This window comes from Carlito syrichta, unplaced genomic scaffold (assembly GCF_000164805.1).
Source record: "Carlito syrichta isolate Samal-C Ts95f unplaced genomic scaffold, Tarsius_syrichta-2.0.1 Scaffold312060, whole genome shotgun sequence".
NCBI lineage: Eukaryota > Metazoa > Chordata > Mammalia > Primates > Tarsiidae > Carlito > Carlito syrichta.
The window spans coordinates 283,910-298,299 of record NW_007256156.1 but is presented as its reverse complement, the minus strand read 5'-3'; the positions used below and the strand labels follow the sequence as shown (position 1 = coordinate 298,299).

Genomic DNA, 14,390 nt, shown 5'->3' with positions numbered 1-14,390 from the left:
AGTTTTAAATTCAGACTTAGGCATTTCTGAGATTTGGGACTGTTTGGGGAAACTAATACCCACAAATATGGCGTTTTGTCATGCTGAACTGAAGAAGCCTCAAGGTCTCTCTGTCTCCTCCTCCCCAACCACTGTCTCTCAAAGAAGCTGAAGTTTCATTATCTGCCTAAGATCTAGACTCTCAAAGGAGAACAATTGTTTTCTTCTTTCTCTCCTTGTTATCTCATTATCTATTGCAGAAAAGAAGACCAAGGTGTAACCACACCTGAGCAGAACCTTTTACAAGTATAATGTCTGTCTCCAAGCATCATTTAAATTCCAAAGAAAACTATTTACAAGGTAATATCTGTTCCCAGATACAATCATTCTCCTAGGAAATCATTTATTGTCAGTAGAATTCCTCTTTTCCTCCCTCCCATAACCTGTTTTATCAGGAGGGAAGTCCTTTCTTTCTGTAACCTCAAGATAGTATATAACTTTTTATAACTTATTAAAAAGGTGGATTTTCATTCTGAAGGCTCTCATGTATACATGTTAAATATTGTATGCATTTTCTCCTGTTAATCAATCAGCTTCATGCCAGTGGTTCCCCCCCGCTACAAATCTTTAAGGGGCCAAGAAGCCTACGGCCCCATAATATGGTGCAGTGAGAAGGATCACCAAAGCCACACTTCTCTTCTGGAAGCTGCAGTGAAGAGAACCCAGGAACTTGATCTGCCAGCAAAGTGCTAAAAATTTCTTACCAGCTAGGCTCTTCTCTGTGTGCTTTGGTTGAGTGGATGGTAAAAATCACTGCTTGTCTCCTCTGCAAAGTTTTGATTAATTGGAAAAAAAGGATTTGTGTGATTAATCTTAGGTTGTAGTGCCTCTAGTACAGTTTTGGTATTTTATGTTATGTAAAGTATATGTTTGATACCTTTTCCTCTCAGAAATAGCCTTTTTTGTTGCTATTTTCTTTTGTCTTTGTCTTTCTGTGTCATTCTGTCATAAAGAGGGGAAGCATAGGATAGAACACGAGCTTAGACCCCCTGTGAGCCTGTTGGTCAAGACAACCGTGCAGACGCAAAATATTTGAAATAGCACGTTCTTCATTCTGAATGTGTCAAGCTCTTAGGGGAACTTTGTCTTAAAAGTTTCCATCCCTCCAGGGCTTTTGTAGTCTTTTGCTATTTTAAGTCTATTTCTGAAAGTGAATTTTTGAGAATCATGGGGATTGTGTCCGCTACACCCTATTGAAGAATATCTGTTAAAGACCTGGACAATTACCACCTGGGATTTACCCAAAGTGGCTTTTGGATTGTGTCACTATTGAAACTAAGGTTGCCATTGAAAATAAAAGATTGTCGAGATCTCTTATTCTAAACAACTGATGGAAAGGTTAAACTAAAAGAAAAACATAATAGTATCATGGTTATACTTACAAATTCTATTGACTAAATTAAAGGGCAAGATCTGACCTAAAACAAAGTTAAATTTCTTTGCAAGCTCAAAGCCTACTCTAGAATCCTTCTGGGAAAAACATAAAGACCACTCCAAGAGTTATTGACCTGCTCTTTCATCGTGGCAGTCTGGGTTTGATTTCTGGTCAGGGAATGGGTCCTTTCTGGTTTTATATTTGTACTACTTTTACATTTATTAATCCTTTCCCCTTTTGTGGACAGCTTTTTATTTCCTGCCTTCCATCTATGGAGGAATATAGGGCTTTCTGACCTTGTATGTAGATGACCAGCTGAGAAACTGAGACCCTAAAGAATATGGCCATACAAAAATGTGGGTCACACTCCATTTATAGCTAGCAAAATTATCCTTTCTCTAGCCTATCTTTGGGGTGATTCTAGATCTTATAAAAAATGGCTGGGCGCCTTGGCTCATGCCTGTAATCCTAGCACTTTGGGAGGTCGAGGTGAGAGGACTACTTGAGTTCAGGAGTTCAAGACCATCCTAAGCAACATAGCAATATCTTGTCTCTACAAAAAAAAATAAATAGCTAACTGTCATGGCGTACACCTGTAGTCCCAGCTACTCAGGACAGGAGGCCGAGGTAGAAGGATTACCTAAGCCCAGGTGGTCAAGGCTGTGGTGAGCTGTGTTTGTGCCACTGCATTTTAGCCTGGATGACAGAATAAGATGATGACTCAAAAAATACTTGACAACTCTTTGTAGATACCTTGTATGTCCATGGTTAAGGCTCTTAGGAAGATTTTTTTGTTGTTTAAATTAAAGCCAAAAATATCAGCTATTTGTTCTGGTTAAAATCTGGGAATAAGAAATTTAAAAAGACTTTTTAAAGAACACTATAGTCAAAAGTTGACTTAATTAAAATTGATATTTAGGCTATATAGACTATATGTAGACTCTATCTATCCATCTATCTATCTGTCATCTATAGTGTTAAGACCTCTGTTTTCTCAGTCATATGAATTTCTCTCATCCTAAACCTGCTAGCTACATGGGCTCCCTCTGCTTCCCTATTTATTTCTATGGGCTCCTTTTCCCTCTTGCCACCCTCAGTGTCACATAAGAGGACCGAATACAAAAATTCTAACAGCCTGGAATCTTTTAAGAAAAACAGAAAAGGAACCGAGCTCAGTGGCTCAGCCTGTAATCCCAGCGCTTTGGGAGGCTGAGTTGAGTGGATTGCCGGAGCCCACGGGTTCGAGACCCGTCCGGGCAACTTGGTGAGACCTCATCTCTACAATAAATCAAAAATTAGCCGAGCGTGGTAGCACGCGCCTGTAGTTCCGGCTACTTGGAAGACTGAGGCAGAAAGAACGCCGGAGCCCAGAAGGTCGAGGCTGCAGTGGCCGGGAGCATGCCACTGCATTCCAGTCTGGGTGACAGAGTGAGACTCCAATTCAAAAAAAAAAAAAGAAAAACAGAAAAGGAACCAGACCTCCTTTTGGGAGAAATTGTTGCTTTTCCTCAGGGAATGCCAGCAGTTGTAAATGGGCTAAATCCTCTCAGATTTAAAGCTCTACTCTCTTTTGTACTACATTACCTGATCTTTTTGACTTTTGGGAGTACCAAAAATTACTTTGCATTATGAGAAAATTTGACATCGGTGCATATAATGGTTAAATAAGATATACATTTTTAGAGATGACTCATGACAACTACTTATAGTGAATCATTATTACTACCGTGCGTGCTACTTGGTTTCCTTTTTCATATTTAGATAAGAAAGGCAATGGTGTAGGCCCTAAAAATTGCATGCTTCTTGGGCCTGTTACTTAAAGGGCTCCACTGTTAAGCCAATAATCTAATTAAGAAATAAGTTAAAAACCAAAATACATCATTCTGCACTTAGCTGGCTATTTTAAAACTCTTTTGTAAAAGAAACTTACATCTTTAAGGAAATCGTCATTTGTAAAGATGTCTGCCTATGTAAATTAGAAACTCTTAGTAATTGTTTTAAATTTACACATCATATCTTTGTTTAAAATGCTTTTCCTAGTCATCCTAACCGAACTTTTACTTACACCACTTTTATTCCTCCGTGACTTGAGAAAATGATGGCAAAATATTTAGGTCTGCTGGGTGCAGTGGCTCATGTCTGTAATCCTAGCACTTTGGGAGGTGAAAGGATTGCCTGAGCCCAGGAGTTTAAGACCAGCCTGGGGAACTTGGTGATACCTCATCTCTACAATAAATTTAAAAAACGGGGGCGCATGCCTGTATTTGCAGCTACTTGGAAGGCTAAGACAAAAGAATCACCAGAGCCCAGAAGGTCAAGACTGCAGTAGCCCTGAGCATGACACTGCACTTCACCCTGGGCAACTTAAAAAAAAAAAATAGAGCTGGGCTCGGTGGCTCAGCCTGTAATCCTGCGCCTTGGGAGGCTGAGGTGAGTGGATTGCCTGAGCCCGCGGGTTCGAGACTCGCCTGGGCAGGTGAGACCTCATCTTTACAATAAATCAAAAAATTAGCCGGGCATGGTAGCACATGCCTGTAATTCCAGCTTGGAAGCCTGAGGCGGAAGGATCGCCGGACCCCAGCAGGTCGAGGCTGCGGTGGCCGAGAGCGGCCACTGCACTCCAGTCTGGGCGACAGGGTGAGACTCCAACTCAAAAAAAAAAAAAAAAAAAAATAGGTCTAATGTCTTAGCTCTGTGGTTTTGAAATATAAATTCTCTATCTTGTTTCACCTAAGAGTTGTCCCTTTAGAATTGCAAATTTAGGGTTGCCTAGCTAGCAATTGTTTAGGGCAGATAACAGGTAATTATGAGATTCAGAAACTTTGAAAATTGGCAAATGAAGAATCTTATAAATCTATAAGATCTGCTTCTATCTGTGTGTCTATGTGTCTACATATTTATATGTTTCATATGTATGTGTTTCACCACAAAAGTATATAAAATGGCCCTAATTAATTGACCCAAAGAAAAAAGTAAATGCATAAATCAAATAATCTATCAGAAAAGTAGAAACTGTAACTCAAATGCATTTTAGTTCACGTGATTTTAGTTTTTAAATTTTCATTGATTGATTGGTTAGTCGGGTTCTCATTCTGTCACCCAGGCTGGAGTACCCTGGCATGATCATAGCTCACTGCAGCCTTGATCTCCCTGGATCAGGTAATACTTTCACCTCAGCCTCCTGAGTAACTGGGGCTACAAGCACATGCCACCATGCCCGGCTAATTTTTAAATTTCTTTTGTAGTGATGAAGTCTCACTATACAAGTCAAAGTGCTGAGATTATGGGTGTGAGCCACCATACCTGGCAGTTCGTGTGATTTTAATAATCTGTAGTGAGTAAAGCTGGTTTAAAAATTATTGGTAAAACAAAATTGAAACATGATAAAATTTAATTTAAACCTTTTGTTTGACTCTGTTGGTCATTGGTCAGATACTGTCTCTGCTAGATGTTTCAGGGTCATAAAACTTGCTTCTATAATATTTTTTGATGCCTAACTTATCTATAAAGTTATGTCTTCCTTTACTCCTCTTTTCTCTTCAGACATTCATCTTATGTAAAATGTATGTTTACTGGGCACTAACTAAACTCTCACAGGACTGTAACTATTCGCCTAACTGCCTATCTGTCCCTTTTCCTACATGCCTTCTCCATCCTTCAAGGAAATGTATAAATACCAAATCTCGTGAAAACCTCTTCAGAAAAACAGCCACAGATGTGTCTGTGGCTCGTGTTTCTTCTGGACGAGCCCTAAAGCTGGCTTAATAAACCTTAATAATTGAGACTTATGCCTCAGTCACTCATTTTGGTTGTCAAATTGATATATAACCCTCCTCCAAGTTCCATTTCTTTCAGAAAGTCTTCCCTTAGCACCCTAGCCCCTAATGAGCTTTCTCCCATAAACTGTAAGAGTTCCAATAACATCTACTGCCTGTATGTCTCATTCACTTGGCACTTAAACAAATCATTGCCATTATCACTTACATTAATGGTGCAGTAATTAGTGAACTGTGGATCCAGATTTCTTGGGTTTAAATCTTAGTTCTATCACTTACTGTGTGATCTTGAGCAGGTTACTCAACTTTTACCTTCATCTGAAAAATGGGGATATTAGTACTTGCTTTACAAAATTTTTGTAAAGATTAAATTAGTTAATACTTGTAAAGTGATTAGAACAGTTGCCTGGCACATAATGAGAACTACATAACTATTTGTAATTTTTTTTTTTTTTGAGTTGGAGTCTCACTCTGTCACCCAGACTGGAGTGCAGTGGCCGCTCCCGGCCACCGCAGCCTCGACCTGCTGGGCTCCGGCGATCCTTCCGCCTCAGCCTTCCAAGTAACTGGAACTACAGGCGCGCACTACCACGCCTGGCTAATTTTTTGATTTATTGTAGAGATGAGGTCTTGCCAAGTTGTCCAGGCGGGTCTCGAACCCGTGGGCTCAGGGAATTCACTCACCTCAGCCTCCCAAAGGTGTGGGATTACAGGCTGAGCCACTGAGCCCGGCTTATTTGTAAATTCTTTAAAAAGTACATGTGTACTGGCTCCTCAAATAAATCATAAACTTTGTAGTGACATTCCTGTTTCTTATTGCACCTAGGTACTTCACCAAAACTTCAAAGATTCAATTGTATTTAAACACAAGTATCAGGCCAAGGCAGGCTGATAGGACTCCTACTATGAAGAGACATTACCATATCATATGAACTATGGGGTGTTCAGTGGCCTCCACTATACAGCTTGCCTCAACCATTTCCTAAGTAGATTTTAGAAATAATCAGATTGGGGAAGGGACCAGAGAAATTTTTCTCTTCCCACACTCTACCAGGGACACCACTTTCCTTTTGAATGACGGTAGTGGAGCTGATGGAATGTCTAAGACATAGCACTGGAAACAAAGGCAACTAATTACTTGTGGCATTTTGCTCAATACAGCACAAAGAGAATGACGCAGACACCACCCTACCCTTCTCCACCCTCTCCACTCCTCCGCCCCCACATCCTTGTCTTGGAGGTGAGGGAAGGAAGCTGAGAGACAAGTACCATCCAACAGAGACTTCTGCGTTCATCAGACTGGAATCCAATGGAGACTTTTGCATTTACCACATCCCACAGCCTACTTCACGTCAGTAGATATTGCAAAAAATGCCTGCATGGGAGAGAGCTGGGTTCTTGCTCTTGGTTGCTAAATAGTTATGTGACATTAGGAAGATCCCAAGATCCTAAACTTTGTATCTTAGTTTCCCAATTAAAAAAAAAACAGAAACAAAAAACTAGATAATTATCCTTTTCCAACCTTATTCACAGTGCTGTTATGAGGAGCAACTGAGGTGATGAATTTGGAAATACTTTACAGTGTACAGCTTTTAATCCATGTAAGAGCTTGTTATCTTGAACTTCTCTTAGCTAGAGAAGAAAGGTATTTAATACTTTATTAATACCTAATTTAATACAGTAGCCACTAGTCACATGACTGTTGAACATTTGAAGCATGGCCAGTCAGAACTAAGATGTGCTATAAATGCATAATACAAATCAATTTCAAAGAATGCAAAATACTTCAATAATTTCCCACATTAATAACATATTGAAATAATCATATTTTGACTGTATCGTTAAATAAACTATCACAATTAATTTTGCCATTTATTTTAACTTTTTAAAATGTGACTACTAGAAAATGTAAAATTACATACATGGCTTGTATTTGTGGCTCACATTATATTTCTATTGGACAGAACTGGTCTAGACAGTCACCCTCAGGAAGGTCAGAATGGCAAAGTTTCTCTGTCTTAGGCAACCCAAAGTAGCCTGCTAGGTTTAGAAAAGAAGGACCCTGGGATACACTTCTCTTATGAATCCCCTGCTATTTTGTGTCCCTTGACCTCTTCTAAAGGCTGTATCTTTTGGTAAAGAAGCCATTCTTTCTTGAGAATATGGAAGGTTGGACTTTCAGAAAGAGGGGCACATGAATTGGGGAAAGGGAGATGAAGAACATTGGATTGCTATAACAATGACTTACTGTTGAAGAATAGCAAACTAATTATCACATTACAATTCTCTCAGCCTACTAGGGTGGGTCATTAGCTTCCTTGGGGGCTCTTTTAAAAAATGAAAGAAAAATAAAAGATTCCTTCCCAGCAACTAGCTATTTTGTTCTTTCAATTCAATTCAACTGGGGACAAAGTTACATAAAGAGAAAATGAACACATTAATGGCTGGAATGGAAACAAAAGGACATGTCTTTATTTCTGAAGCCAGGCTTATCTTTGCCCATCAAAATGGAAAGTTTTGGGTTAACAAAAATGTGGCACTGCACAAGCTTTCTTTAAATATTCCATAGGAACCTCCTGGGCTCAGATTTTATGTCCTTACCACAGTTCCTTGGCTTTCTTTAAATGTAGACATGGCTAATATGACTTGGGATTCTTTTTTTTAATATATATTTTTTATTTTAAAGTTGTGGGGTACAGTTAAGGGTTAGGTATACAAATATTCATTGTGCAGGTACACTCGTTGATGAGGTGTGCCCCCCTTTCCCCAGACAGATATTTACTACCGTTAATCCCACCTCCCTTTCCCTCCCTGTCCCCCTTATGTTTCCCGCCACTGTCAATCCTTTTCTTACAGTATTACGGTAGTTGTTCAAGATCCACTTATGAGTGAGAACATGTGATGTTCAGACCTTTGTTTCTCTGAGAGATCACTCAGTATTATAAACTCTAATTCCATCCAGGTTGCTGTGAAATTCATGATTTTGTTCTTTTTTATGGCTGCGTAATATTCCATTGTGTGTATGTACCACATTTTTTAATCCAGTCATCTTTTGATGGGCAGCATGGTTGGTTCTATGATCTTGCTATTGTGAACAATGCTGCGATAAACATACGTGTGCAGGTATCTTTTTTATAGAGTGATTTGAGTTCTTCAGGGTACATTCCCAATAGGGGAATTGCAGGATCATATGGAAGGAACTGGTATCCAGTTCCCGAGCAAAACCCGAAGTGCCCAGGCCATAAGACAGAAGATAGACAAGTGGGGCCTCATTAAACTGACAAGCTTCTGCAAAGCCAAAGAAACTATCAAGAGAGCAGGGAGACAGCTTACAGACTGGGAAAAAATATTTGCCAACTCCATGTCTGACAAAGGCCTAGCATCAAGGATCTACAAGGAACTCAAACGTGTTGAAAAGGAAAAAACAAACAACCCCATTGCAAAGTGGGCAAAAGATATGAACAGACCTTCTCAAAAGAAGACATACGAGCGGCCAACAGATACACGAAGAAATGTTTAACCTCACTAGTCATCAAGGAGACGTAAATTAAAACTACACTGAGATAGCACCTAACTCCAGTCAGAATGGCCATTATCAATAACTCAAAAAATAACAGATGCTGGATAGAATGTGGTGAAAAGGGAACACATCTACACTGTTGGTGGGAGTGTAAACTAGTATAACCTCTATGGAAATCAGTGTGACAATTCCTAAAAACTTGGGATTCTAAGAGTCCATCAGCTCTGCCCAATGAGAATGAGCTCCTTACAGGAATATTACATGTACAACCAAATCCTACTTTAACTAAAGTTTAAGACTTAGCAACAGACATTCCATTTGGGGTAAACTCAACATTGGCAGGAATGGGGACTGAACTTTAAAAGAATAACTTTGAAGGATTTTGATTTATTTATGGGACAGAATGGGAAAAAGACAACTTAAGGACTAAGGAATCAAATTATGATGCAAATTACAGACCAAATAGCAACAATTTACTAAACCTCAAGTCAAACTGAGCCCAGATATTAACCGAACCATGAATTGGGCCAAATATATAAAAATTCAGCAGACTTATTCAAACCAGAATTGAACTTATATATTTTTTAATGAAATAGAACATCAAAACATTTCTTACACTGAGCCTAGCTGAGCCAGTTTTATTTGGTTTGAATCCCTGATAAAGAAAAACATATTAGGCTTTCTTTTGCCTTCAAAGGAATGTAATGCAAATTCCCAGGAACTGGCCTATCTTCCATAACCGTTAGTTACTCAGGATGAATGAAAGTATATGAATCCATTCACAAGTTCCAGATCCAAGACAGACTAATATGAGATGGAAACAGGGTGGTACTACCATGACCTAGAAGAGAACAAATAATTTCTGTCCCATCCAACACCATTATCCTTTGGTTAAATGTATATTAACCTGTATATATTCCTTGCTAAAAGCTAAAAAACACTTTACATTTTATGAAACAATTCTTACTTCTTAAACCTCAAATATCTTTAAGAAGAAATGTATGTCAACTGAAAACTATGAGTTGTCTATAGCTCATCATTCTGTTTATCTGATTCTGTGAGAGCTATTTTACAACTCTATAAATTATAAATAACTAATAACAATGGAAAATTATTCTACTCTATCGACATGCAAATTCTGAACTATCTACAGAATATGCCAAATTTTAGAGAAGGCAAGAAACTTACCCCAAATAAAAAAGCTAGAAGTGGTGTAGCTGGGCCTTCTTAGAAACTGTTGTCTCCTTATCCTCTTTCATATCCTACCCCACTCCACCTCCCAGCTTGGAATAGTCCTGAACGAGGTGGGGGTGGAGAGGAGAAACTGGGTATATCAAATCCAAAGCTTACCTAAGGTACTGTTCTACCTAAGATGAACTTTGCACCTAGGGAATTTTCACTGAGTGGATGCCTTGGACTTGTCGCTAAACAAACTGCCATGGAATGGGCTTGTTCATGTTACATAGATCCTCCTACCCTTAGGGGCTGTAATTATATGAAGGCTCCAGACATATCATCTGAGATGAGCCCAAATATTCTGGAAATTGCCACGAAGTTTGTCTAGACCAGAGTTGGCTTCATTTATGTTCATGAACATAAATGAACATTTCAATTCTCTACTGAAAATACGAATTTAGATTGGTAGTATGGAACAAACTCTGATCTCTGCCAAGTAAATCCCCCCCACCCCTCAAATTGGTTACTCTGTTTATTTTGTGAGGTTTGAATACATTCATTCTCTCTCTCTCTCTCTCTCTCTCTCTCTCTCTTTAGCAAGGGATTTCTGAAAGAGCAAGAGCAGATCTCGCCTGCCAAAGCCTTGTCTCTGATATCTTAGAGTCAGTGAGGTGCATATATTTTAGAAGGAAAATTCTGTAGGTAGCATGCTGGAGATGAATGATTTGACATGTTTAAACAGTTTAATTACAGGCGATTGTGTTCATATGTGCCGGGTAACCAGTTGGATACAGTCTGCAAAGAGACTCTATTTACTTCAAGCTAATACCACCTGAGAGTTTCCAACGAATGGGTTATATGGTGGTTTAAGAATAGGTACACACATTATTTGATACTCCTCTTTTTAAGAGGTAGAGTCTAATTACTTTCCACTTGAATGCAGACTGGTCTCAGTGCTTGCTTCCAGTGAAGAGAATAAAGGAAAAGTGACTGTGTTGGTTGAGGAGACTAGGCCATAAAGGTACTGCATCTCAGTCCTTGTTCATTTTCTTGACTCACTCAGGTAGGAGAACCTGCCAACAGCCATCTTGGAAGTGGATTCTGCAGCTCCAATTGAGCCTTCAGATGACTGCAACCCCTACTAATACTGTAAGTGCAACCACATGAGAGACCCTGAGCCAGGAACCATCCAGTTAGCCACTCCAGAATTTCTTGCCCATAAAAACTGTGAGATAATAAATGGTTGTTTCAAGCCACTAAGTCTTGGGGTAATTTGTTTCATAGCAAGATTTAAGTAATACAGTTCAGAAATTCCAGAAATAGCTGGTGCTATTTCTGAGAAATGATTAGCTAAGCAATTATTGGCAGACTTTATGAATCTTGACCAAGTGTTTTCATGTATATTTTTTGCAAGTCTCTGCTTAAAATCTGTCCAAAAATTTCATTCTCAGTCCAAGTGTTAAAACCTAGGTTTTTGTAGTTTCAGCAATATAAGTTTGCTTAGATAAATTTGTGTTTCTTTGCATACTTGAACAAGATATTACAAAAGCACGTGTATTTTTATTTCTTCAGCAACCATTATCTGAAGGCTTGCTGAGTCTCTAGCACTATTCTGGGTGAAATAGATGCTTTTTGTGCATTTATGTGTTCACAAACATTACTTGAACATCTACTAGGGACCAGGCACTGTACTCTGCACTGAAGGTACAAAAATACACATGACACTTTGCCCTTGAGGGGCTCAGTATTTAGTTGGGGAAGTCGACAGGTGAACAAATACTTTACAACACAGTGTGGTGAATATTACCCCAGAAATATGAATAACATGCTATGGTATTGCAGACAATGGAACAACTACCTCTATGTGAGGTCTTGAAGGATGAATAGGAGTTTTCAAGCAAAGAAGATTGGAAGTAGAGGAATGACATTACAGATATGGAAGAAGAGGATGTGTAAAGACATTGGAAATATTAAAAGGCTGGGCTGCCTTTTCACACTTCAGTTTCCTCTACCAGGAATAAAGAGATGGCTGCTGATATGTATGCTCCTGGCAGTTTGAGGCAGGCAGGACAGGCTGTTTTTCTAGGCATAGACATTTCAAAGCCAACAGGCTGTTCAAGCTGCCCCAACTAAAGGACCTCTGTGCTTCCCAAGGCTCTCAGGCTAGAAAAATTCTCATGATAAACCCTAAGCCGTGGGAGGACAAATGTGCAAGTCTTCTGGACCATATAATTCTTTTTAGCCTGAAAAACTCAAATTGTTTATGGGTGAGTCTACTAAGCTTCTAAACTTGGACTTCTGTGGCCTTTTATTTATGACATTTGTTATAAAGGAATGGAACACATTGCCTTTTAGATCACTGTCACTCAAACAGCGGGTCCAAAACAAGACAGAGTTTGCATCAGAATGTAAATCAACATACTGCTGCCTGTATTGATAAAATCATGCTCTGAAAAAAAGTCAACTGACCTAAATGGTTTGCTTAGTGACATAGTTGATTTACAATTGGTAAAAGCTTCTAATCTTGCTGCACACTGACTGACAACAAATAGTTCATGGGTTGGCAGTGATTCGTAAACCACAGTTGTAAGATAACTCACTATCCACTAAGTAATATCTTACAAGATAAATCTCTTTGTTTCCTTTTAAAAACTTGTCTATGCTTTCTTTTCCTATTTATCTTCTCTCCATTTTTTATTGTATATATTTTTGGTGTACTTGTCTTTTTGTTTTGGCTTCTAATTAGTTCAGAGTCAAATTTGAAGCTCAAGTGCATCAACTATGTTGACACTTTTGAGTCATTTTCTACATTCGTGTTCTTGACTTTGCTTTTCAGTTTCAATTTTATGTTTGTCTTGATTATTTCATTGCATATATTTTTGCCAGATGATATTGAAGATGATGACAATGATGACAACCATGACAATAAACACTGCAGCAAGCATGGCAAATGGGCCAGATTTCTGGTCTGCATCTGCAGAGTAAGGGTTATGGCTGTGCCTCCATGAAGCCAGACAAGTTTGACTGTTTTTGTCTCTGAATTGATAAAACTGCTTTTCATGGAGCCACAGTGGTGTTCATGAAGAACTCATTTCTCTGCATGCAGAGGGTATCAATCTCCATAAATGAAGTCAGCGTGCACAGTTAGGAGAAGAGCACTCACCGTCTTGGTCGTTACCTGAGTCAGCTGGAGACTTGCTTCGGCGCATAGGACCGGGACTTTTGGCTGAACTCTTCTGAGGTGTTGGGGATGCCTTTGGGCCAGCTGTGGCTGATGGGTTTCCCTTCATGACCCGGCATTCTAGGGCAAGAGGACACAAACAGCTTAGTAGCGGGTAAAACTGAGACTCAGCATGTTACAAGCCTCTGGAAACTGTAATAACCACTATAGGTTAAGGTATCTAAGTAGCTCTGGACTACAAGATGGTCCTCATTGTTTGTAGAAACTATGGCTCTGGGGAGGGAGGCATGGGGGAATCTTTTAAAAGTTACCTGAGCTAAGGTAGGTATTTAAGTCCATGAATTATGGAAACAAGGGCAGGTATCCAAAAGCAGGTTAAGTAGGTAGTTAAATAGTCAACTCAATCATTTGTGGACAAGTCAGTAATGTCTCAGAATAGTTCCTATTAATAAAATGTCTAATTAATTTCCCTGGAGTAGAGATTGACAGCTCAGAGATTACAGCTACACAGATGAAACATTCATGATTAATTTAATAGGGGTTAGTGAACTACTATTTATTGTTTATTACATGTTACCCATTGTAATAGGCGCATGATGGATGTAATGTCATTTTATATAAATAATCACTACCACCCCTACCATCTTGCATTTATAGAGTTTTTTTTCCAATTTTCAATGCATGTTATCATGATTCCTTATGTTGGTTTAATGAATAGGCCAGCAGTGATTCTGCCACTCAGTACTTAAGAAAATCCATGGATGTGTAGGAGAGTCTGCCAAAATTCTTGCATTTGCTGTAGCCCCAGTCTGACGCATTTGGAGAACACTTTCTAGGCAGGTCATACTGCATTCCCTACTATGGTCATTTTTATTGGGATGGTGCTAATTTATTAGGAGAATTATTAGACTCATTTTGCTGATGAGAGTACAAAAAACTTAACCCCCTTTCTGAGGACCACAAAACAAAAAGTAGCAGAACAAGGACTAAAAGCCAAGTCTCCAGAGTACCAGTCTAGTGCTTTCTCTACTACAGTTTTTCCAATCTTGTGCTGTGATGAACAGAGTGAAATCAAACAGTGGGATAGAGGATGGTCTTTCCTTTAAACACTTCCTTGTTGTCCCTATTTAATGGTACATTGAACATATATTAAACAGAAAAATTAGGAGAGTTATTCTGGTAAATTTAGTTTTTTAGGAAACTGAGTTAAATGTAAAGCCCATATTTTTTTGGTTCACGTCTTATTTGGTTGAAGAGCTTTTGTGTTTACTTTGCATAGCTGGAGATGTAGAAGGTATAGGAAATTGGACATAACCTTGCGTT

The 14,390-nt window shown here is 39.0% G+C and overlaps 1 protein-coding gene across 4 annotated transcripts in view; it reads right to left on the bottom strand.

Annotated features, from left to right (window-relative positions):
* Positions 1-14,390, bottom strand: part of DCX (doublecortin) — a 119,491-nt gene that overhangs the window by 22,931 nt on the left and 82,170 nt on the right. For 2 of the 4 annotated variants that reach the window (XM_008069460.2, XM_021718263.1), the window contains exon 5: positions 13,050-13,187. In XM_008069460.2, the coding sequence (XP_008067651.1) occupies positions 13,050-13,187 (138 nt within the window). The remainder of the gene's footprint in view (positions 1-13,049; positions 13,188-14,390) is intronic. The other 2 variants (XM_008069461.2, XM_021718264.1) reach the window with 1 other exon arrangement.